The sequence below is a fragment of the Carassius carassius genome, chromosome 8 (genome assembly GCF_963082965.1).
Source record: "Carassius carassius chromosome 8, fCarCar2.1, whole genome shotgun sequence".
Taxonomy (NCBI): Eukaryota; Metazoa; Chordata; class Actinopteri; order Cypriniformes; family Cyprinidae; genus Carassius; species Carassius carassius.
In genome coordinates, this window is record NC_081762.1 from 15614773 (window position 1) to 15640201 (window position 25429).

At 38.8% G+C, this 25429-nt stretch overlaps 1 protein-coding gene across 4 annotated transcripts; it reads left to right on the forward strand.

Annotated features, from left to right (window-relative positions):
• The first annotated feature begins 1148 nt into the window (after positions 1-1148).
• On the forward strand, positions 1149-25064 carry LOC132145416 (progranulin-like). Of its 4 annotated transcripts, none has more exons than XM_059556441.1 (5): positions 1149-1282; positions 1369-1551; positions 1647-1784; positions 2804-2933; positions 24936-25064. In XM_059556441.1, exons 2-5 carry the CDS (start codon positions 1369-1371, stop codon positions 24947-24949), a joined length of 465 nt encoding a protein of 154 aa, XP_059412424.1. In that variant the 5' UTR covers positions 1149-1282; the 3' UTR covers positions 24950-25064. The 4 variants fall into 4 exon arrangements, with proteins under 4 accessions (XP_059412424.1, XP_059412425.1, XP_059412427.1 ...); XM_059556442.1 differs by lacking the exon at positions 24936-25064 and adding an exon at positions 3091-3284; XM_059556444.1 differs by lacking the exons at positions 1149-1282; positions 1369-1551; positions 1647-1784; positions 2804-2933 and adding exons at positions 23714-23862; positions 24020-24181; positions 24258-24395; positions 24677-24788.
• Positions 25065-25429: the final 365 nt, after the last annotated feature.

Here is a 25429-nt window from a genome sequence, read left to right on the forward strand (position 1 = left end):
TTGCTGTGTGTAGTGGGGATAACTATGATTGAGACTTCATTCAAGCTCTGATTTCGTCCTCGTTGGATTAAATGTAGGAAAAAAAATCTGAAATAAAGTTTGCACTTGATGCTAAAAGAGTTGTACTCTGCAGGTCCTGAACATGAGGTTGCGTGACAGACTGACAACTTCAACACAGTAACCATGGAAACAAAAGGTTTAAAATGCCACAATCATATGTGCATATAGAAGTAAAAGATGAAATACAACATAAAAAACCACAATCTACATTAAAAAAAGTGAAGTGAAAGTGTAGGCAGTTGGTGTGGTTTAGAAATATATGTTTATGTTCTAAAGGTTACATAATCAGTTAACGGGAATCTCAGTTAAAAAATATCCGGTTTGCAAATGATGTGTCGGAGCTGGGAAATTTTAATTAAGAAATCATTTTAATGCAATCTTCTCATCTCCTTTAGCATAAATACAAAATAGAGTTTTGATCAAACTTTACTTGCTAGGACATTTTAATCAGAACAGGAATCTTATGATGCAAACATACATATCACAGTATCCAATACTATTTGACGACAGTGTATTGCAAAATATGTAACCAGTAATACAACTATAATGCTACAATGACCTACATACTAGTACATACCTGTACGTGCAAACGGTCTTAAACACATTTTCCAGCAGTAATTAAACAGGTGAATATTTTCAAGCTGCAAATAATAAACAGTGTACAATACAAATGTATATAAGTTTTGAAACAATGATAAGAAAAACATGTTTTTTAAGTTCCAAGCACATTTCGTAGCATGTTCTCAATAATACAGGAAACTGTTTAAAAGTATCCCTCTCCAGTGTTAATTATTGCAAAGTACTAACCAAATAATGCATTTCGAGTAATGACAGGAAAATTCAGGAATAAACACAGTAATAAAGTACATTTTTGAAATTTATCAAACAATTATTTAACTACAGTAATATATTTAGTAACTGATTAATTCATTAAAATACTCATAACAAATACATGTTAAATATAGGCCTTGGGTGTAAGGAAGTGATCTTCTCACTACCTCTATAATGTTCTGCATTACTATCATTTGTGTTCTTTCATATCCTATTACATCATGATCATGCAAAGACTTCTGTATATGTTCACAAACTCATAAAGACTTCCTGTTTTTACAGTAGGTGGAGCCATGTGTATAAATATAAGAGGTACTGTAAGAACATCACAGGACAGCACAGCCAACAGCAAAACAATCCACACAGAGAAGATATAGTCCCAGCCAGCAAGGTAAATGTTCTTATTCTCAAAATAATATATAATAAATAATATAATATAATAATAGTAATGTATTTTTTTTAATTTCATGTTTTCAGATGGTTCCAGTGTTGATGTTACTCATGGCAGCTCTTGTAGCTGCAGATGAGCCGATGATGGCTCTCTCAGAGCCAGCAGAATCTGTTTCTGTGATTCACTGTGATTCTTCTACTATATGTCCTGATGGAACAACGTGCTGTCTGAGTCCTTATGGCGTGTGGTACTGCTGCCCATTCTCAATGGTCAGTGAGTCACAGTAAAATGTGTAATTGTTTTATTATACTCTATTAAGTTAGGTTTCAAGTTTAACCTTTGCTCATTCTTCCCACTCTTTCAGGGTCAGTGCTGTAGAGATGGAGTTCATTGCTGTCGTCATGGTTATCACTGCGATTCGACATCGACCCATTGTTTAAGGGGGTGGTTGAGACTGCCATCTTCTCCCAAGCCAGCCACCAAAGCTATCCAGAAACCTCAGGTGAGTCAGCACTGTGTACTGCATGTGACGGCAAAGTAATGCAAACTATGCAACCGGTAATTCAAAATATGCAACTAGTAATGCAACCTAAGCGACTTATCGTGAAAACTGAAATGTTCAGTCCTGGTTTCAATCCTATTGCTTTGCACATTTTGTATATCTTTCTTATCTGACACATTCAGTGCAGTTTATGGAGCTCTCATCTAATGAGTTTATGATCCATATCAGGTGAGGTAAATAAGGGTGACACACAAAACCATTGCGTCACAATGAAGTATATGCATGACAGTCATGCGACTTTTAATCACCATTTCCGGCAGTAGGAATATGGTGAAATATTTTTAAGCTGCAAATAATGAAGTGAAGTGACATACAGCCAGGTATTGTGACCCATACTCACAATTCGTGCTCTGCATTTAACCCATCCAAAGTGCGCGTGCACACACAGACACACAGCAGTGAACACAGAGCAGTGAACACACACCCAGAGCAGTGGGCAGCCATTTAGGTGGGGGTTCGGTGCTTTACTCAAGGGCACCTTAGAAGTGGTATTGCCGGCCCATGACCAAAACCCACAACTTTAGGGTTAGGAATCAAACCCTCTTAACCACTAGGCCACGACTTCCCCCAGTAATGAAATAATGAACAGTATACAATAAAAAGACATGTGATTTTTGAAGCAGTTGAAGAGATTGTTAGGGTTCAAAACACATTCTGTAGCACATTCTCAATAAAAAGTTACATTATATTATATTATATTATATTATATTATATTATATTATATTATATTATATTATATTATATTATATTATATTATATTATATTATATTATATTATTATATTATATTATATTATATTATATAAACATATTTATTTACACTGTAAAAATTTTAATGGTTATTTTCTAAGTAGGTGAACTTCTGGTTATGTGTTTACTAATGTAATCCCTGCAATTAAATACCTATATTTTATTATTATTATTTAATTATTATTATTAATTTTTTTATTTTTTTTTGCAGTCTGTGTCCTTTGACCAGGCTCTCAATTGGGAGAGACAGACTGAGCAGGTTCATTGTGATGGAAATGTCTACTGCCCAACTGAGCAGTTCTGCTGCAAGTCAGCAACTGGCCAATGGGGATGCTGCAGCGGTAAAACTAACTTTATCTTGCTGAATTAATTGTGCCTGATAATGACACTCAAATAAATGTTGATGAACATAGGTTGTACCATAAACTATAAAAATAATAAAAGCTCATGCAATGTGAAGTTTTGTGTTTGATCATGTTATATTTCTTTCTTTTCCAGAGATGGTGTTGTAAGTAAACGTCCCACGTGACCTGGGTGCAGCTTGTTGTTTGTCAAAGTGCAAGAGGCTTTCAAATGTCACTGCTGAGAAAAAGCAATAATATGCATCTAAACGAAAACAATGCAACATAAAATTAAAAAAAAATTACAGACAAATGTCATTGTCATTTAATAAATAAATTGTTTTGAGAGTTGTTTTTTATTATTATTTGTTTGTATTTTTTATGATCCATTCCATATGCTATGTGATATTTTGTTCTTGAATGAATCTTATGAACGATTCTTTTAAGGGAACAAATTAAACATAACAATATATCAACAACACTAGAGCGGAATGAGCTCATGTGATCAAACACTTGATGTTTGTGATACATTTTTGGTTAACACACGCAACACTCACTGGTCGCCAACTGACATATCTACAAAAACGGTCACTGAATCAGTTTTAAACAAACCTGAAGGTGATTCAATATATTCAAGTCAAATAAGAAAAATTAAAATAAAAAAAATCCCCACTCTTTCCATGCAGGGCAATAACCATAACGGGAGACTCACCCCACTCAATAGTTAGATATAGTGAAATATCTACCCCCCCCCCATTAGTAAACATTTTTGATTCTGCTCTGCTGTACTCCATTATGTGGTGCTTTGTTCTATCAGCATGAAAAAAATTTCAATTGTAAAATTTCTAGGGTGCATGGTGCATAAACTGCATCCATCCATCATAACAAAGTACTCCACTTGGCTACGGGGGGTTAATTAAGGCCTCCTGAAGCAAATCGATGCATTTTTGTAAAAAAATAAAATAAAATCCATATTTAAAACCTTAAACCATAATCTCTTTACCTGAGATGATAAGCCATGCTGTTTCCCCATCCTTTTCCCCTGATTCCCCAGCTGTGTTCACAAAAAGTGAATGTATGTAAAAGTAAAGTGAAGGCATGCAAGTTCAAATTTTCTCTGTTTTGACACTAAATAAATTATTTGTGGTGGGGGAAATATTAAATAAGTTGAGTTCATCCAGTGAAGACATGCCACGGAGTAAATTAACAGATGGTTGGTCTATTTAATAATTTGAGTTCAAATAACATCTGCACACAAAAATAAATCTGCCAGTCTGAGTAAAAACTTACTGATCCAGGTTTGTTTAATTCTAGTAATTTAATCTGAATCAATATCCCCATCAGTGTAATTTGTGACATTTGCCCCTTTAAACTGATTTCCAGGGCAGTTTTCTTTTTAATGTTGGATAAAATGAAACTATACTTAAATGAACCACCTGTAGGTGGCAGCATGTGATTATAGAGTGAGTTTTCATGAGCGAGTCATAATTGAACCATGAATTGTGAATGGGACTTTATGAATGGGGCTTTACCCCAGTATTAACTACTTGTTCCCTGTTTAAATGATCCATCAAATACATTATCTCTTATCAGTCACTATTAAGCATAATAAAATCAAAATAATTTTGTTGATCAAAGTTTTTCTGCCTCCCATAGCCTTTTTTGTTAGACAACTAATGTTTCAATCAGGCTACTTGCCCGTTCAGAACAATTAAAATTCTTCTTCACTTGCCCCTTCAAAAAACTGACTGGTCCCTGACAAGCCTTAATGTCGAATATTAGGGATAAGAATTTTTGTCATATTTTTTGGAAAGCTGAGTAAAATAGTTAATTGATTAAATGAGAAGCAATGTGAGCCATGTCAAAGGACAATGAAAAACACTGCTAGTCATTATTAACAATGCATCATCAATATTTTTGTGAAAAAAAAACATATGATAGTTTGAATAGTTAATTATGTTAAATATTGCTGTTTAAACTGCTTTGTTAATTACCTACGGTAATCTTAATTGATCCTAAAATAATCAGCTAAAAACAAAACACACAGTATATTTAAAATAACAACTTACAGTGTATTTATATATACAAATGACATACAAGGAATTGAAATCTGAATGGTGTCTCCATTTGAGCCATTTAAAGGGGTCCTATTATGCTTTTTACACTTTAAACTTTAGTGTGTAATGTGTGCAAAGTTACAAAGCAAAAAGTGCATTCCAAAGAGATTTATCTCTATTTATTAGTATGCACTTTTCCTGAACTCCATCAAAAAAGCCCCTCAGTCTCGAGATCTTGTGTAAATTTGAATGTATATTTTGCCATATCCCGAATTTAAATAATTTCCACCTAAAGCATGCCCATGGTCTGGTTAAGCTGCATTAGTAGTGTGTTGTGTATTAGTAGTGCATTAGTAGTGTGTAGTGTGTTGTAAAACCTGATGATTACATTATTTTAAATAAGTCCACCCCCCAAGATTACTGTTATAAACATGAGCCGCGTCTAAAAGGCAAAGGTGGAGGTGTTGCTTCAATTTATAACAACGTTTTCAGGATTTCTCAGAGGGCAGGCTTCAAGTATAACTCGTCTGAAGTAATGGTGCTTCATATAACATTATCCAGAGAAACAAATGTTAATGATAAATCCCCTGTTATGTTTGTACTGGCTACTGTATACAGGCCACCAGGGCACCATACAGACTTTATTACAACCCGAATTCCGGAAAAGTTGGGACGTTTTTTTTAAATTTTAATAAAATGAAAACTAAAAGACTTTCAAATCACATGAGCCAATATTTTATTCACAATAGAACATAGATAACATAGCAAATGTTTAAACTGAGAAAGTTTACAATTTTATGCACAAAATGAGCTCATTTCAATTTTGATTTCTGCTACAGGTCTCAAAATAGTTGGGACGGGGCATGTTTACCATGGTGTAGCATTTCCAGCGGCTGAAGAGTTTGTGGTCGTCTTTGACATATTTTTCTTTTAATGATGCGCCAAATGTTCTCTATAGGTGAAAGATCTGGACTGCAGGCAGGCCAGGTTAGCACCCGGACTCTTCTACGACGAAGCCATGCTGTTGTTATAGTTGCAGTATGTGGTTTTGCATTGTCCTGCTGAAATAAACAAGGCCTTCCCTGAAATAGAAGTTGTTTGGAGGGAAGCATATGTTGCTCTAAAACCTTTATATACCTTTCAGCATTCACAGAGCCTTCCAAAACATGCTAGCTGCCCATACCGTATGCACTTATGCACCCCCATACCATCAGAGATGCTGGCTTTTGAACTGAACGCTGATAACATGCTGGAAGGTCTCCCTCCTCTTTAGCCCGGAGGACACGGCGTCCGTGATTTCCAACAAGAATGTCAAATTTGGACTCATCTGACCATAAAACACTATTCCACTTTGAAATAGTCCATTTTAAATGAGCCTTGGCCCACAGGACACGACGGCGCTTCTGGACCATGTTCACATATGGCTTCCTTTTTGCATGATAGAGCTTTAGTTGGCATCTGCTGATGGCACTGCGGATTGTGTTTACCGACATTGGTTTCTGAAAGTATTCCTGGGCCCATTTAGTAATGTCATTGACACAATCATGCCGATGAGTGATGCAGTGTCGTCTGAGAGCCCGAAGACCACGGGCATCCAATAAAGGTCTCCGGCCTTGTCCCTTACGCACAGAGATTTCTCCAGTTTCTTTGAATCTTTTGATGATCTTATGCACTGTAGATGATGAGATTTGCAAAGCCTTTGCAATTTGACGTTGAGGAACATTTTTTTTTAAGTTTTCCACAATTTTTTTACGCAGTCTTTCACAGATTGGAGAGCCTCTGCCCATCTTTACTTCTGAGAGACTCTGCTTCTCTAAGACAAAGCTTTTATAGCTAATCATGTTACAGACCTGATATCAATTAACTTAATTAATCACTAGATGTTTTCCCAGCTGAATCTTTTCAAAACTGCTTGCTTTTTTAGCCATTTGTTGCCCCCGTGCCAACTTTTTTGAGACCTGTAGCAGGCATTAAATTTTAAATGAGCTAATTAAGTGGATAAAAGTGTAAAATTTCTCAGTTTAAACATTTGCTACGTTATCTATGTTCTATTGTGAATAAAATATTGGCTCATGTGATTTGAAATTCCTTTAGTTTTCATTTTATTAAAATTTAAAAAACGTCCCAACTTTTCCGGAATTCGGGTTGTAAAGAGTTTGGTGATTTTACATCCGAGTTAGTTCTGGCTGCAGATAAAGTCTTAATTGTTGGTGATTTTAATATCCATGTTGATAATGAAAAAGATGCATTGGGATCAGCATTTATAGACATTCTGAACTCTATTGGGGTTAGACAACACGTTTCAGGACCTACTCATTGTCGAAATCATACTCTAGATTTAATACTGTCACATGGAATTGATGTTGATAGTGTTGAAATTATTCACCCAAGTGATGATATCTCAGATCATTATTTAGTTCTGTGCAAACTTCATATAGCCAAAATTGTAAATTCTACTTCTTGTTACAAGTATGGAAGAACCATCACTTCTAACACAAAAGACTGCTTTTTAAGTTATCTTCCTGATGTAACCAAATTCCTTAGCATATCCAAAACCTCAGAACAACTTGATGATGTAACAGAAACTATGGACTCTCTCTTTTCTAGTACTTTAAATAAAGTTGCTCCTTTACGCTTAAGGAAGGTTAAGGAAAACAGTTTGACACCATGGTATAATGAGCATACTCGCACCCTAAAGAGAGCAGCCCGAAAAATGGAGCGCAGCTGGAGGAAAACAAAACTAGAGGTATTTCGTATTGCTTGGCGGGAAAGTAACATATCCTACAGAAAAGCATTAAAAACTGCTAGATCCGATTACTTTTCTTCTCTTTTAGAAGAAAACAAACATAACCCCAGGTATTTATTCAATACAGTGGCTAAATTAACGAAAAATAAAGCCTCAACAAGTGTTGACATTTCCCAACACCACAGCAGTAATGACTTTATGAACTACTTTACTTCTAAAATCGATACTATTAGAGATAAAATTGCAACCATTCAGCCGTCAGCTACAGTATCACATCAGACAGTGCACTATAGACCCCCTGAGGAACAGTTCCACTCATTCTCTACTATAGGAGAGGAAGAATTGTATAAACTTGTTAAACCATCTAAACCAACAACATGTATGTTAGACCCTATACCATCTAAGCTCCTAAAAGAGGTGCTTCCAGAAGTCATAGATCCTCTTCTGACTATTATTAATTCCTCATTGTCATTAGGATATGTCCCCAAAACCTTCAAACTGGCTGTTATTAAGCCTCTCATCAAAAAACCACAACTTGACCCCAAAGAACTAGTTAATTATAGACCAATCTCGAATCTCCTGTATCCTATCGATCACAAGTGCAGTATGGAGTACCTCAAGGCTCAGTACTAGGGCCGCTACTCTTCACGCTTTATATGTTACCCTTGGGAGATATCATCAGGAAACATGGTGTTAGCTTTCACTGTTATGCTGATGATACTCAGCTCTATATTTCTTTGCAGCCCGGTGAAACACACCAATTTGAAAAACTAATGGATTGTAAATCGATATAAAAAACTGGATGACGAGTAATTTCTTACTGCTAAATTCTGAAAAAACAGAGGTGTTAATTATAGGACCTAAAAACACCGCTTGTAATAACCTAGAACACTGTCTAAGACTTGATGGTTGCTCTGTCAATTCTTCGTCATCAGTTAGGAACCTAGGTGTGCTATTTGTGCTATTGCTATCTCAAAAATATATCTAAATTATGGCCTATGCTCTCAATGTCAAATGCAGAAATGTTAATCCATGCATTTATGACCTCAAGGTTAGATTATTGTAATGCTTTATTGGGTGGTTGTTCTGCACGCTTAGTAAACAAACTACAGCTAGTCCAAAATGCAGCAGCAAGAGTTCTTACTAGAACCAGGAAGTATGACCATATTAGCCCGGTCCTGTCAACACTGCACTGGCTCCCTATCAAGCATCGTATAGATTTTAAAATATTGCTTATTACTTATAAAGCCCTGAATGGTTTAGCACCTCAGTATTTGAATGAGCTCCTTTTACATTATAACCCTCTACGTCCGCTACGTTCTCAAAACTCAGGCAATTTGATAATACCTAGAATATCAAAATCAACTGCGGGTGGCAGATCCTTTTCCTATTTGGCGCCTAAACTCTGGAATAACCTACCTAACATTGTTCGGGAGGCAGACACACTCTTGCAGTTTAAATCTAGATTAAAGACCCATCTCTTTAACCTGGCATACACATAACATACTAATATGCTTTTATTATCCAAATCCGTTAAAGGATTTTTAGGCTGCATTAATTAGGTAAACCGGAACCGGAAACACTTCCCATAACACCCTATGTACTTGCTACATCATTAGAAGAATGGCATCTACGCTAATATTTGTCTGTTTCTCTCTTGTTCCGAGGTCACCGTGGCCACCAGATCCAGTCTGTGTCCAGATCAGAGGGTCACTGCAGTCACCCGGATCCAGTACGTATCCAGACCAGATGCTGGATCAGCACCTAGAAAGGACCTCTACATCCCTGAAAGACAGCGGAGACCAGGACAACTAGAGCCCCAGATACAGATCCCCTGTAAAGACCTTGTCTCAGAGAAGCACCAGGACAAAATCACAGGAAACAGATGATTCTTCTGCACAATCTGACTTTGCTGCAGCCTGGAATTGAACTACTGGTTTCATCTGGTCAGAGGAGAACTGGCCCCCCAACTGAGCCTGGTTTCTCCCAAGGTTTTTTTTTTTCTCCATTCTGTCACCGATGGAGTTTCGGTTCCTTGCCGCTGTCGCCTCTGGCTTGCTAAGTTGGGGACACTTCATCTACAGCGATATCGTTGACTTGATTGCAAATAAATGCACAGACACTATTTAACTGAACAGAGATGACATAACTGAATCCAATGATGAACTGCCTTTAACTATCATTTTTGCATTATTGACACTGTTTTCCTAATGAATGTTGTTTAGTTGCTTTGACGCAATGTATTTTGTTTAAAGCGCTATATAAATAAAGGTGACTTTGACTTTGACTTTGATGTCGCCATGTCCAAGAGATGCTGTTTCACAGATCTAATATACTGTTACACATAAATGTAAAATTTAAAAAAAAAATTAAACAAGGATATGAATGCACAAGTGAACTTGTCCATGCTAGTGCTAGAATCCAAGAATGTGTTTCTTTGTTCTAGTCCAGTGTTTCTCAACTCTGGTCCTTGGCACCCCCCAACACTGCACTTGTTATGTGTCTCCCTAATCAAAACACACCAGATGCAACTCATGAGCTCATTAGAAGAAATTCCACAACCAGAAATGGGTGTGTCAGATATGGGAGGCATACAAAATGTGCAGTGTTCGGGGGCACCCACCCCAGGATTGAAAAACACTGTTCTAGATTCTTTCCATCACAAAACTTTAAAACACTTGCAACTAAATTACAAATAATTTACAAAATACATTCTAATACTATACAGTGTTCTTATTATAATAATATGTACATGATAGATTGGTGCTGCACATCTTGTGCTAAGCTGCATTTTCATTATCAAGGGATTACAGTTATTACACCATAACTTTTAATGCCATACTTTCACTTTGGTTCTTTGGTCCAGTTCAAAAGTTGTTTTGAACTTCAAAAGTTGTTTTGAACTTCTGAAACAAGCTCCAAATGACATTATGTCACACCAGTTCATTCTTTGATTTCACTTCAAGTATATCTGAGTCTTAAGGGACAAGATGGCAGATGAGAAAAAAAAAACGTAAGTAATATAAAAAATGAAAAAATAAAAACCTACACATGCTGACATGCATGTGCACAAACTGGGACATATCACTGAAAGCATCACCCCAGGTACAGGTTTGATTTCTCCAAGGATGGTGCGGCAAGCTGTTATAATTAAATGTTTTCTCACATGCAAAATTACACTTTGCTTGATATGGAAAATGAGGGAATTTCTCAACTGCTGACATTGAGAGACATGTTTAAGGAACAGATTGAGGGTCATGTGTAGTGATCAGCCTTTGTAATCATCTATTTAATGTATTTTCACACACACTGGCATCCACTATATACAGACAGAAAGATTCCACTGCTGTATCAGCAACTGATCTATAGATATGAGGAAACTGAAGAAACTAAAACTGTCATAATACAAAACACAGACTCATATATTCTCGTATTACTCTCTTGTTAATTAAGTTGATTACTTATTGTCCTTATATAGTTTTAATTAGGTTAATTATCTGAATGTGCACCTCCCGAATTTTGTTAATAAAACATCATTAAGTGAAAGGGGCTGTAGCAAGCTTTTCCAAGAGAACAAGACAATGAATGCATGAAACTCCACAAAATTTCCTGCATTGTGTAATGGGACTAATGCTGAAAGGCAGTGTGCACAGTGCAGTCTTCTTTCCCATTTCTAGGAAAACAAACCCAACATAAAACAAGGTAACAGGTAAATAAACAAGGTAAATAGGAATAAAAAAAAACTCACTCGCACATTACTTATGACCTGGAGATGTACTGCCAATTGTTATGTGGGATGAGGCAACAATGAACCTCCCTTGAAATTCTGATAGTTCTCAGTGATTTAAGTTTCTTTCCTGCTGGGTAACAGGGCATTTCAAGGCATGAAGAAGGCATGGGTTGTATCCCAAGTTTGCAAAAGATCATCAACTTAACAACATTCCTATTCACAGAACATATTGCTCAGTCCCCAAGCCACTGCATATATCTCCTTCAGTAAACCATTGCATCGGTTGCCCTTCGAAGAAGCAAAGAAGAGATATTGTCATGGTAAGTGATATAACATCAATCTTGCAAGGAGCCTTGCAAGATAGATGTTGTATCCCTTACCATGATGATATCTTATGCTATGCAAAGAACTTTGAGGGACTGTAGGCGTCCAACCAAACAACAATAATGGCAGAAAGTAAGGAAGTAAGAATCTTTAGCCACTGTTGTGGACACCCAAAGAGTGGAAAGAAGAATATCAAATAATTCTAAGAATTTGCAGACTGGTCGACATTTTGACCACTCTACCTGTTCTAGCTTATCCTGACTTTGACCTGCCATTCATACTCAACATGGATGCCTCAGAATAAGGAGTAGGACCTTTAAAGTCAGGCTGGGAAACAGAGTCATCTGATATGGGTCAAGAGAGAGGAACTACAGACTTCATTCAGGGAAGCTTGAATTATTAGCACTGAAGAGAGCAATCTGTGAAAATGTTTGGGACTATCTTATTGAAGTATTTCACAATTTAACTGTAATGAAACTGTATTTAATAAAAGTCGTGGGGCAGCGTTGACAAGTTTGTTTTCTCCTGGATGTGTAAGCTGTGCGATTTCAGATATGTGTGTGTGTCAGTAAGCAGCGCATTAATACAGAACGATAATTAAAGGCTCTAATGAACACCAGCACACCAGTATATGTGTGTATTGTAAGAGCTAGACGATGAATGATGGCGTGTGACGTCATGGTAGTGGTGTCCCAATCCTTAGGGGAATATTTTCACCCCTACCCCATGACACTTGGTTTCAAAGGACAAGGGGAAGAGGTTGGCGGAGGGGTAGGGGAAGGGGTATATAACTGCTGAAAGGGTGTGGCGCAAATCCAAAAATACTACTGACCTTAATGTGTATCAGTCACTCATATCTTCCTTCTCTGCTAATGTCTCCACTGCTAAAATGACATAGTACCATAACAAAATTAACAATTCGTCTAACTCTCGCATGCTTTTTAAAACATTTTCCTCACTTCTTTGTCCTCCTCCTCCACCTCCTGCTTCATCTCTAATAGCTGACGACTTTGCAACGTTTTTCATTAATAAAATTAAACACATTAGTGCACAATTTTCCACACCACAATCAGTCAAGCTCATATCACCAGCAAACATACACTCATTTACATCCTTGTCTTCACTCTCTGAGGCAGAAGTCTCAAAATTCATCCTTTCTAATCACCCTACTACTTGCCCGCTTGATCCTATTCCATCTCATCTCCTTCAAGCCATTTCTCCTGCAGTTGCACCTGCACTCACTCACATCATCAACACATCCCTCCACACTGGTGATTTTCCCTCATCATTTAGACAGGCACGTATAACTCCACTACTTAAGAAACCCAACCTCAAGCCATCTCTTTTAGAGAACTACAGACCAGTTTCCCTTCTTCCTTTCATTGCAAAAACACTTGAACGAGCTGTGTTCAACCAAGTCTCTACATTTCTCACAAACAACAACCTCCTTGACAGCAACCAATCTGGCTTCAGAAGTGGACATTCAACTGAGACGGCCTTGCTTTCAGTTGTTGAAGCTCTAAGACTGGCAAGAGCAGAATCCAAATTTTCAGTACTTATCCTGCTTGATCTCTCCGCTGCTTTTGACACGGTTAACCACCAGATCCTCCTATCAACCCTACTGGCAAAAGGCATCTCAGGAACCACACTTCAACGGTTTGAGTCTTACCTATCAGATAGGTCCTTCAAAGTATCTTGGAGAGGTGAGGTGTCCAAGTCACAACATCTAACTACTGGGGTGCCTCAGGGCTCAGTTCTTGGACCACTTCTCTTCTCTGTCCACATGGCATCATTAGGTTTCTGTCAGAAACATGGCTTTTCATACCACTGCAATGCTGATGACACTCAACTCTACCTCTCATTCCATCCTGATGATCCGACGGTTGCTATTCGCATCTCAGCTTGTCTAACAGACATTTCTTCCTGGATGATGGACCATCACCTTCAACTCAACCTTGCCAATATAGAGCTGCTTGTGATTCCAGCAAACCCATCGTTTCATCACAATTTCACCATCAAGTTAGGCACATCAACCATAACTCCTTCAAAAACAGCTAGAAGCCTTGGAGTTATGATTGATGATCAGCTGACTTTCTCAGACCACATTGCTAAAACTGTCCGATCCTGCATATTTGCTTTATTCAACATCAAGAAGATCAAGCCCTTTCTTTCGGAACATGCTGCACAACTCCTTGTTCAAGCTCTTGTTCTGTCCAGGCTGGACTATTGCAATGCCCTCTTGGCATGTCTTCCAGCCAATTCTATCAAACCTTTACAATTAATTCAGAACGCGGCAGCAAGATTAATTTTTAATGAGCCAAAAAGAATACACGTCACACCTCTGTTTATCAATTTGCACTGGCTTCCAATAGCTGCTCGCATAAAATTCAATGTTTGCCTACAAAACTACCACTGGCTCTGCACCCATTTACCTAAATTTGTTACTTCAGACTTATGTGCCCTCTAGAAGCTTGCATTCTGCAAGTGAACGTCACTTGATTGTGCCATCCCAAAGAAGCACAAAGTCACTTTTACGGACTTTTAAATTAAATGTTCCCTCCTGGTGGAATGAACTCCCCAACTCAATCCGAGCAGCTGAGTCCTTAGCCATCTTCAAGAATCGGCTTAAAACACATCTCTTCCATCTTTATTTGACCCTCTAACTTTAACACTCACTATTCTAATTCTATTCTTTAAAAAAATCTAACTATCTTTCTAATCTTTTTGTATTCTATTTTCTTTTCATTTATTATGCAATTGTATGTGTGTGTGTGTGTGTGTGTGTGTGTGTGTATGTGTAAAGATCTCTAACACTAACTTGCTCTATTCTTTTTTTATTCCATCTGTTTTCTTTTTTTTATTTATTATATTATTTAAAATCCCATGCTACGTGTACTGTGTTAACCTAACTGAGACTTGTTATAGCACTTATATATCATTGCTCTTTTTGTTGTTTTTGATTGCTTCCACTGTCCTCATCTGTAAGTCGCTTTGGATAAAAGCGTCTGCTAAATGAATAAATGTAATAAATGTAAATGTAAAACAGAATTGGGATTGGGCCTTATTCTCTCGGAGCGTGATGACTTTCCTCTGGAGCAGTCTCAGGATGAGACATTAAAGCATGCTTTTCAGCAGGTCTGTACCATCGATGGCCAGCCTCTCCATCCTGTCCACCCACTCACCTATCCGTATTTTGCCATTCTAAAAGATCGGTTGTATCGGGTGACCCAAGATGCTCGGACAAAAGTAAATACAACCCAGCTGTTGATTCCGAAGAGCTGCAGGGAAATGCTTTTCCAAGCGGCTCATTCTAATCCAATGGCGGGCAATTTGGAACAGGCAGCAACACTGAATCGCCTCATGACCCGTTTCTTTTGGCTGGGCATTCACGACAATGTGCGCAGGTGGTGCGCGTCTTGTCCTGAATGTCAGTTGGTAAATCCACCGGCCGCCCCAAAAGAGCCATTGCGCCACCTTCCATTAATAGAGGTCCCCTTCGAGAGAATTAGTATGGACCTCATCGGGCCATTAGAGTGATCTGCACGGGGACATCGCTTTGCATTAGTCATAGTCGACTATGCAACACAATATCCTGAAGCAGTGGCACTCCTCAACATTTCAGCTAAGTGTGTTGCAGACAAACGAAGGAACGGCCGGTGCTGTACACTAGTCGTAAGCTCTCGAAGAGAGAGACTAAGTACAGCACCATCGAGAAAGAAGGTCTTGCTATCAGATATGCCATCCTCACCCTCATCTCCTGGGATGGGAATTCACCCTCTGTTCGGACCACGCTCCTCTGCAGTGAAGCAGCATGAAGCTGCATGAAGGATACCAACAAGCGGATCACTTGTTGGTATCTGGCTCCTCAGCCTTTTAAGTTCAAGGTGATCCACAGACCGGGTGTTCAGATGGCTGTGGCCGACTTCCTCTCCAGAAATGAGGGGGGGGGGAGGGGGGGGGGGGGGGGGTTGCAGGCCAGATGGCTCCCTGGCCTGAGTCGGGCGGTGGGGGTATGTGGCAGGGGGGGGGGGCTGGTTTAGCGAAGTCTGCAGCGGGAAAGAGAATCAAGAGACGAACGGTGAGTGAGTGGTTGGGACGGAAATGATCAACACCTGTCTCTTGTTTCAGTCATTGGCGTGGAGAGAGTATATAACGGCAGGAGTAACAGGAGTAGTTGAGAGAGAGAAGGACTGCTGACGTATGCCTGACCCGGAAGAAATAACCCGGAAGTGATTTCGATAGTGTGTTGATGTCGGTGTAAGAGTCACTGTTCATTATTATTATCACTATTATTATGTATCTAATAAAGTCGACAGCACTCCAGCCAACCCCTTGTCCTCTTCCTTTCCACCCACAAACTTACTACACATACATTTAGAGAACCACTGAACTCAATGCTGTGTGGTACAGATGGGTAACACAGGTAACAACCTGTGAAACAGATCTATTATAAGAACTAAACTAAAACAAGAAGTGCAAAACAATGAATACATGTGAAAAAGAACAAATGATTTTACTGTGAAAACACTGAAAAGATAACTGATTAATATTGCAGAGATATTTAAAAAAAGAGACACTGACAAATCAAGCTAAGGAAATGGAAAGCCAATGATGTTTCTGTGTACTTTATTTCGACTGTTAATTTGCTTTAATCTGCCTACATATTCCATGCCCAGGACACTTAACATTTTGATTACCTGTTTTTTTTTGTTTTTTTTTAAATAGCTATCGCCTTAATTTTTGGTTGAACTATCCCTTTAATAGATGCAACTTTAAGATGTATTAGTGTTTAAGGTGGTCGGTCGCACACCAGACGAGAAGCGCATCTCTGCATTCTAGCTAGGAAACTCACAGGTATCACACACCGGACAATCTTGGTGTTGCATGGCATGATTACAACATTTACATTTAATCCTTTAGCAGACGCTTTTATCCAAAGCAACTTACAAATGAGAACAATAGAAGCTATCAGACCAACAAGAGAACAATAACAGTATACAAGTGCCATCACAAGTCTCAGTTAGTCTAGCACAGAACACTTAGCCAGGTTTTTTTTTTTTTTTCAAGAATATGATAGACAAAAAAATAAAAGATAAGTGCTAGTATCAGTTGGTTAAGTGCTGGCGATAAAGGTGAGTCTTTAGATGTTTTTTGAAAATTAGTAAAGACTCGAATGTTCGAATTGAGATTGGGAGGTCATTCCACCAGCTGGGCACAGTCCAGGAAAAGGTCCGTGAGAGTGATTTTGAACCTCTTTGGGATGGCACCACAATGCGTCATTCACTTGCAGAATGCAAACTTCTGTAGGGCGCATAAGATTGAACTAGTGAGTTTAGGTATATTGGTGCCATGCCAGTGGTCCTCTTGCATCAGTACCTTGAATTTGATGTGAGCGGCTACTGGTAGCCAGTGTAACCTGATGAGGAGAGGAGTAACGTGAGCTTTTTTTGGCTCATTGAAGACAGCCCTCACTGCTGTATTCTGGATCAGTTGCAGAGTCTTGAAAGTACATGCAGTACGGCCTGCCAGGAGAACATTACAATAGTCCAGTCTGGAGAGAACAAGAGCATGGACAAGAAGTTGGGTGGCTTGTTATCACAGGAAGGGTCTAATCTTCCTAATGTTGTACAAGGCAAATCTGCAGGACAGGGTCATTGTAGCAATATGGTCTGTGAAGCTTAACTGATGATCCATCACAACTCCTAGGTTTCTGGCTGTCCTGGAAGGAGTTATGGTAGATGAACCCAGCTGTATGGAGAAGTTGTGATGAAACGATGGGTTAGCTGGAACCACCAGCAGTTCTGTCTTAGTAAGGTTGAGCTGAAGGTGATGGTCATTCATCCAACTAGAAATGTCACTCAGACAGGCTGCAATGTAAGCAACTACCGTCAGGTCATCTGGTTGGAATGAGAAGTAGAGTTGAGTGTCATCAGTGTAGCAGTGATAGGCAAAGCCATGCTTCTGAATGACAGATCCTAATGATGTCATGTAGATGGAGAAGAGAAGTGGTCCAAATACTGAGCCTTGAGGAACCCCAGTAGCAAGTTGTTGTGACTTAGAAACTTCACCCCTCCAAGACACCCAGAAGGATCTATCGGAGAGGTAGGACTTAAACCACAGGAGTGGGCTTCCAGAGATGCCATCTTTCTGAGGATGGACAGCAGAATCTGGTGATTAACAGTATCAAAAGCTGCAGACAGATCCAGCATGATGAGTACTGAAGATTTTGAAGCTGCTCTTGCCAGTCACAGGGCTTCAGTAACCGAGAGCAGGGCAGTCTCAGTTTAGTGACCGCTTTTGAAGCCAGATTGGTTGTTGTCCAGGAGTTTGTTCTGTACAAGAAACATAGAGACCTGGTTGAACACAACTCGCTCAAGTGTCTTTGCAACGAATGGAAGAAGGGATACCGGTCTGTAGTTTTTCTGCTGTATTTAGAGATGGTTTCTTAAGCAGAGGGCTTACCCGAGCCTGCTTAAATGCTGAGGGAAATGTTCCAGAGTGAAGAGAGGAGTTGAGTGAAGAAGAAATCGCTTGAAGGAGGTTAGTGGGGATCGGATCAAGTAGACAAGTAGTAGGATGATTGGTCAGTATAAGTTTGGAAACGTCCATCTCTGAGAGTGGAGAGAAGGAAGAGAGAGATTGTGCATTAGTCATTGTGAAGTTATCCTCAGTCAGTGGTGTACAGAATTGGCCACTGATTGTTCTTGTCTTATTTGTGACCTGCGTTAGAGTGTGTGCCGCTTCAGGAGTAAGTGCGAGGTTAGAGGTAATGAGGAAGTGATCTGAGATGTGCAGTGGAGTAACTAAAGTGTTGTCCACGGAGCAACAGCGTGTGTATTTGAGGTCCAGTTGGTTGCCTGATTTGTGAGTCGCTGTAGTAGACGCTCGCTTGAGATCAAATGAGGTGAGCAGAGTGTTGAAGTCAGCAGCCTGGGGTTTGTCTAGGTGGATGTTGAAGTCACCAAGAATTACCAGAGGAGTACCATCCTCAGGAATGTTTGATAGCAGCACATCCAACTCCTCCAAGAAGTTTCCCAATTGACCTGGGGGATGATAAATGAACACAAAGTGGATTTTAACAGGGTGGGTTACAGGAATTGCATGTGATTCAAATGAACCGTTACCTGTAGGTAATTGTTGAAGAACAAATTTCCATTCTTTTGATATAAGGAGACCAGTACCTCCACCCCTCCCGTTCGTGCGAGGGGTGTGGGAACAAGTGAAATTAGTGGAGAGGGCTGCGGGAGTGGCAGTGTCTTCAGGTTAGATCCAAGTCTCAGTTAGTGCCATGAGGTTGAGACTGGAATGAGTAGCAATAGAAGAAATGAAATCTGCTTTGTTAGCAGCAGACTGGCAATTCCAGAGACCAACTGGAATAGAGAGTATAGTAGTAGAGGTCAGAGGGACAGGCTGTAGATTTTTAGGATAGGACTGCCTGCGACGTACAGTACGTGATCTCCGAGTTTTTGTAGTGATAGTTGAGATCTGAAAGCACATAGTGAGTACAAGTGATCTAAATAAGTATTTGAGAACAAGCTATACAAAAAGAAAGGAAGGGGCAAAAGCAATACTCAAGTGCCTTGTCATTGTCCTTGCTCGGTGGAGTCGCACAGGTAGAGTTGATGGTCTTTACACTCGTCAGTCTTCACAAGAGGGCTGCCGCGACCACTTGCCGCAGTGAAAAATATCACTTTTATATTTGCCTGAGTACCTGTTCTTGAAGTTAGCTGGCCACGCCTCACTATTTAGCAGACCGAAACTGGGCAGTCCTGCGATCGGCAAACGCGAAACCAAGCGAGACTTCAGCATGTATTTGCCATGGTAAAAAACACAGTAAATGAAACAAAGTTTCCTAGCAACAATGATCATGCATTAGTCTAATGAGAAAACGAGGCAAATACTTACAAACTGTTGTCCTTATCTGATGCACGACTGTTTCTTCTTCTGATTACAAACTATTCTTGGCCCAGAATTCTCAGAATGGTTGCTTAGAAATTGGTTCTACTGTGTACAGAATACACACCTTCCTAATGCACTAACACACACTCTAGTGACAGTAATTGTTATATACTAGCCTACAAGTCAAAAGTTTGGAATGATTAAGATTTTTTATATGGTTTTGAAAGAGGTCACTTATGCTCACTATGTCTGAACTTATTAAATCAAATGAATGCAGCCTAAGTGACAGGGTGAGAGCTGTAGGGGTTCTGGTGCAAGGTGTTGCTGTGGTCCCCCTCAGTTAAAATCATCAGGGGCTTATAGTCACCAGTTTTTACTTCATTGTTTTAAAGGAAAACAAACCTAACAAATAAAAGATGATTTGGGAACTAACTTTAGCTAACAAGCCAATCCTAGACTAATTGTGAAAAATGATGTGTAATAGAGGGGAGTTTGGAAAGTGTTGAAATCTTGTCGATTTTGAGAGTAAGTCTTACATTTTACATAATCATCAGTGGGAAACTCTGTCAAGCGCTTAGAATGGCAACATCTCTTTCTGTTCCTATTTATGGGGGGAAAAGGTAAATGTATATGTATACATGCTGATCTGAACAATTTACCAAGGAATGGACAGAGATAATGGGGCTTCATAATTAGATCCAATAAAAACTAATAATAATAAAATGACTCATAAAATGTTACATTTAATTCCCAAAACATAAGCTTTCTTGAGTTATGCATTCACAGGGAATACTATTAATCAGTGAATACTTTAATATCATTATTTATACATAACTTATTTATTTCAAATTGCAGTAATATATTATAATAAGGGCAGTTTCACAAATGGGGCTTAGCTTAAGCCAGGACTAGGCCTTCGTTAGGGACCTGTATAAATTTAACTGTACATAAGCTTATATAACAGACTAAAAACATTAAGACAATAACAATGAATACAAAAGGTTTAATGTGTTGTGACCTAGAATTATTATTTATAAGTATTATTTTATCATTTCATAATTTCCTAGAATAGGGATATGTTTAGAATTATGTAAGGGGAATCACTATAATTTCATTGTAATTTAATTCGATAAATATTCTGGGAATTATTCTGATTTATGTTACTGAGAGGTGAAAGTTCAGTTACGATGATGTGATAGGCCAGCGCGGACGGGAAAAAAAAGAAGGAACGTAGGCTATAGCGCGGCTGGTATGAGATGTTGTGTTGCTTCGTGTAAAAAAGATAGTTTCAACAGAACTGGCTAAATAAAGTTGCAAAAAGGAAGACGGAGTCTGTTTTAAGTGTGCAACAAATGCACCACAATCAAATGTCCTTGCATAGAACTTAAAATGGCACAATCTGCATTAAAAAGTGAAGTGAAATTGTAAGCAAGTGGTGTGGTTTTGAAATACATATGTTTATGTAATCAGTGAATGGGATTTGAAATATATGTTTATGTTCGAAACAATACATAATCAGTAAATGGGAACCTCAATTTAAAACTATCATTTAAAATGTCAATTATAACAATAACAGCTCCAATTTTCAGTTCAAAGTGATGCTGCCAGTAAAGGAAAGTGAAAATGGGGTGATGAATCTGAATGAATCAGCAGATAGAAAAGTTGGGTACAAACAGTTTTCTCTTAAAAAGTTGGGTTGTCTTTGGATTAAGTGTCAGATTTCAATATACATGTGATTCACCACTCAACTATGTGATTCAACACTCAGTGTAGACCGTCTTGAAGGAAAGCCAAGTGAACCTGCTATAGTGTAACTGCCACACCATTACTTAACATATGCTGCATTCACACTTTTTTGTAGAGGTGACAACATGTGGGCTCTGTCTGAATTCGAAGAATTAGGCTGTGGTAAATTGGCACAGACGGTAAGGTGCATCCTTGTGCGTATTTTTCTCACCGTTTGTCCCCGCCGAGCGTAAATATGACATTGGTAACAGAGAGCTGTTGGCAGTCAAGCTCACTTTGGAAGAGCGGCGTCATTGGTTGGAAGGTTCGGGGTTCCTTTTATTGTTTGGACCGATCACAAAAATCTTGAATATATCAAGTCGGCTAAAGATTAAACTCTAGGCAGACTCGGTGGGCTCTTTTTTTTGGTCGTTTTGATTTTTCTATTTTTTTATCGCCCAGGTTCTAAGAACATCAAACCGGACGCGTTATCCTGTATTTTTTATGTTTCAGATCGCCCATCTTTTTCCGAACCAAAAAAAGACTTTCTTGTACCGCAGAAAGTCTTTAATTCTGCAGTTACTTGGGACATTGAGTCAAAAGTTCGCACAGCCTCGCAAGGGGTAACGCCCCCGTCCGGATGCCCACCGGGCCAGTTGTTTGTGCAAGAGGCTTTAAGGTCCAAAGTTATCCGATGGGGTCATTATTCCAAGGTAGCTTGCCATCCTGGGGTTAATCGTACCACGTTTCTCGTTAAACAGCAGTTTTGGTGGCCATTCGTGACATTCGTTTTTTTGTTTTGGCTTGCTCTGTCTGTGCTGTTTCGAAGTCTTCCAATCGACCCCCTGCTGGACTCCTTCAGCCGTTGTTAGTTCCGTCGAGACCCTGGTCCCACACTTCACTAGATTTCGTTTCGGGCCTCCCTCCTTCACAGGGAAACACGATGGTTTTGACTGTGGTGGAACGTTTCTCGAAGGCAACTCATTTCATTCCTCTGCCTAAATTACCTTCTGCCAGAGAAACAGTGGTTACTGTCATAGATCACGTTTACCACTTACATGGCCTCACGATGGATGTGGTCTCTGACAGGGGGCCTCAGTTTGTTTCCAAATTTTGGAGAGAATTTTGTAAATTACTGGGTGCGACTGTGGATTTCATCCTCAGAGTAATGGTCAGACGGAGAGGGCCAACCAAGATCTAGAACGAGTGTTGCGATGTTTGGTTTCTCAGAACCCCTCCTCTTGGAGCCAGCAGCTCTCATGGGTTGAGTACGCACATAACTCGTTACCAGTTTCAGCTACGGGCCTATCGCCTGTCCCCTCTGCCCATGCATTTATCCAGAGGTGCCGACGCACCTGGACCAGGGCCAGATTGACCCTGCTCTGGGTGGGGGCGCGCACCAAGGTTCAGGCCGCCGGTCGAAACCTCACGTATACGTCACAGGTCAAAAAGTGTGGCTTTCATCAAAGAATATTCCTCTCCGATCCATCTGTAATGAGCTTGCGCCCAAATTTATTGGCCCATTTACTGTCACCAAAATTATTAGTCTGGTGGCAGTCCGCCTCAAACTCCCTCCGGCGTACAGGAGAATTCATCCGGTGTTTCATGTTTCTAAAATTAAAGCCCATTTTTCATTCACCCATTAATCCACCGGTCCTGGTTCTACCGCAATAATATTATTATAAAAAATTACCTAAATAATATAATAATAATATACCCAAATTACATTATGTACAAAAATGTGTCCATTTTCGTAATGGTATGTAATTTTTTATGCAAATAGGCCTACATAATCAAATATCAGCATCGGTTAATGGTGGATCTGATGTCCAAGCTGTCAGTGAACAGAATTATGGATTCTGAAGATGATAAAAACAATAGTTTTGGGAGTAACATATAAAGTGATTCAGATACCTGAAATAAGATAGATCCTGAATTTAAGAAATGAAGCAAACCTTTACAATTTCCAGCAGATAGCTAATGAAATATGCTTTACTTTATAATTTTGTAATTATTATTAAAATATCAGGATAGTTTTATATTGGTACAGTTTGGAGATCCATCTGTGTTAAATGTACATTCTGGGTCACTAAAGATCTGAATATGTTGTGAAATAATTGATGAAACATTTATTTATGTAAAAGTTAATTGATTAATTGATTACAGTTAGGTCTAATTACAAATATATTTTTAAATACTTATGTTTGAGTGTGATGAAGTCATCTTACTAACTACGTCAGGATCACCTCTCATTCTTTTATGGTCTAATACATCACGTTGACTTTCACATGTTCAGAAACTTGTGATGTGGTGTCTAAATCTCATGATTAAAATTTGACAAGACAGATTTCCTTTTGTTTTAGAGTGGGAGGAGCCATATGTATAAATATAAGAGGGACAGTATGAACATCACAGCACAGCCAGCAGCAAAACAATCCAACCAGCAAGGTAAATGATTTGATTCTCACTGTCAATTAAACTATTATTGACTTTGTCACATTGTCGATAATATCAAATGTTATAGCAGATGTTAAAAGTTCCTAAAAAAAATTTCAATAATTAAAAAAAGTGGAATTTATATTATATCTTAATTTCATGTTTTCAGATGGTTCCAGTGCTGATGTTATTCATGGTGGCTCTTGTAGCTGCAGAATCTGATAGTGCCTCTGTTTCTGTGGTTCACTGTGATACCTCTACTTATTGTCCTGATGGAACAACGTGTTGTCTGAATCCTTCTGGGTCCTGGGGCTGCTGTCCATACCCAAGGGTAAGTGAATCACAGTAAAAATCTTTTCTAGTTATACATTAAATTAAACTTTGGTTCATTCTCCCCTCTCCTGCAGGGCCAGTGCTGCAGAGATGGACTCCACTGCTGTCCTAATGGTTATTTGTGTGATTCGACATCCACCCATTGTCAGGCTGGGTGGTTAAGATTGCCATCTTCTTCCAGACTGGCTTTAAATGCTATCCAAGAGACTCAGGTGCGTCAAAACTCTGTCTACAGGTATTTTTGACTTGATATGGCACTGTGCATACTAATCAGCGACTGACTTGAAGAAAGCCAATTAGAAATTCTGTGTGACTTGAGATGGGGCAGGTGACACTTTATCTTGATATATGCCACCAAAATAGATGGCACTCACTATGAGTGCCTCCCATTACGAGTGGCAAATCTTGCTGAAATCTCAGTTATATTATATTATATTTTGTAGTACAAACATTTATATCTTCATCTCCTTTGTAGTCTTTGTCCTTTGACCAGGCTCTCAAACAGAAGAGCGAGACTGAGCAGGTTCATTGTGATGGAAATGTCTACTGCCCAACTGAGCAGTTCTGCTGCAAGACATCAACTGGCCAATGGGGATGCTGCAGCGGTAAAACTAACTGTATTAATCATGCCTGATAATGACACTCAAATAAATGTTGATGGACATAGGTTTTAATATAACCTATAAAAATAATAAAAGCTCATGCAGTGTGAAGATTTGTGTTTGATCATGTTGTATTTCTTTCTTTTCCAGAGATGGTGTTGTAAGTAAACCTCACATGACCTGAGTGCAGCTTGTCGGTTGTCAAAGTGCAAGAGGCTTTCAGATGTCACTGCTGAGAAAAAGCAGTAATATACATTTAAACGAAAACATAAAATAAAATAAATTACAGTAAAATTTCATTTTCATTTAATAAATAAATTGTTTTTGAAAGTTGTTTTTTATCATTATTTGTTTGTATTTTTTATTAACCATTCCATAGGCTATGTGATATTTTGTTCTAGAATGAATCTTGAATGAATCTTATGAACGATTCTTTTAAGGGAACAAATTAAACATAACCAAATATCAACAACACTAGAGCGGAATGAGCTCATGTGATCAAACACTTGATGTTTGTGATACATTTTTGGTTAACACACGCAACACTCTCACTGGTCGCCAACTGACATATCTACAAAAACGGTCACTGAATCAGCTTAAAACAAACCTGAAGGTGATTTAATATATTCAAGTCACTGGGAAGA

Bases quoted from the DNA above. Each gene is read 5' to 3' on its own strand.
- LOC132145416 (XM_059556441.1), top strand. From the start codon at position 1,369: ATGGTTCCAGTGTTGATGTTACTCATGGCAGCTCTTGTAGCTGCAGAT. The intron at 1,552-1,646 runs GTCAGTGAGTCA...CCACTCTTTCAG, and splicing joins ACTGCTGCCCATTCTCAATG to GGTCAGTGCTGTAGAGATGG. The intron at 1,785-2,803 runs GTGAGTCAGCAC...TTTTTTTTGCAG, and splicing joins AAGCTATCCAGAAACCTCAG to TCTGTGTCCTTTGACCAGGC.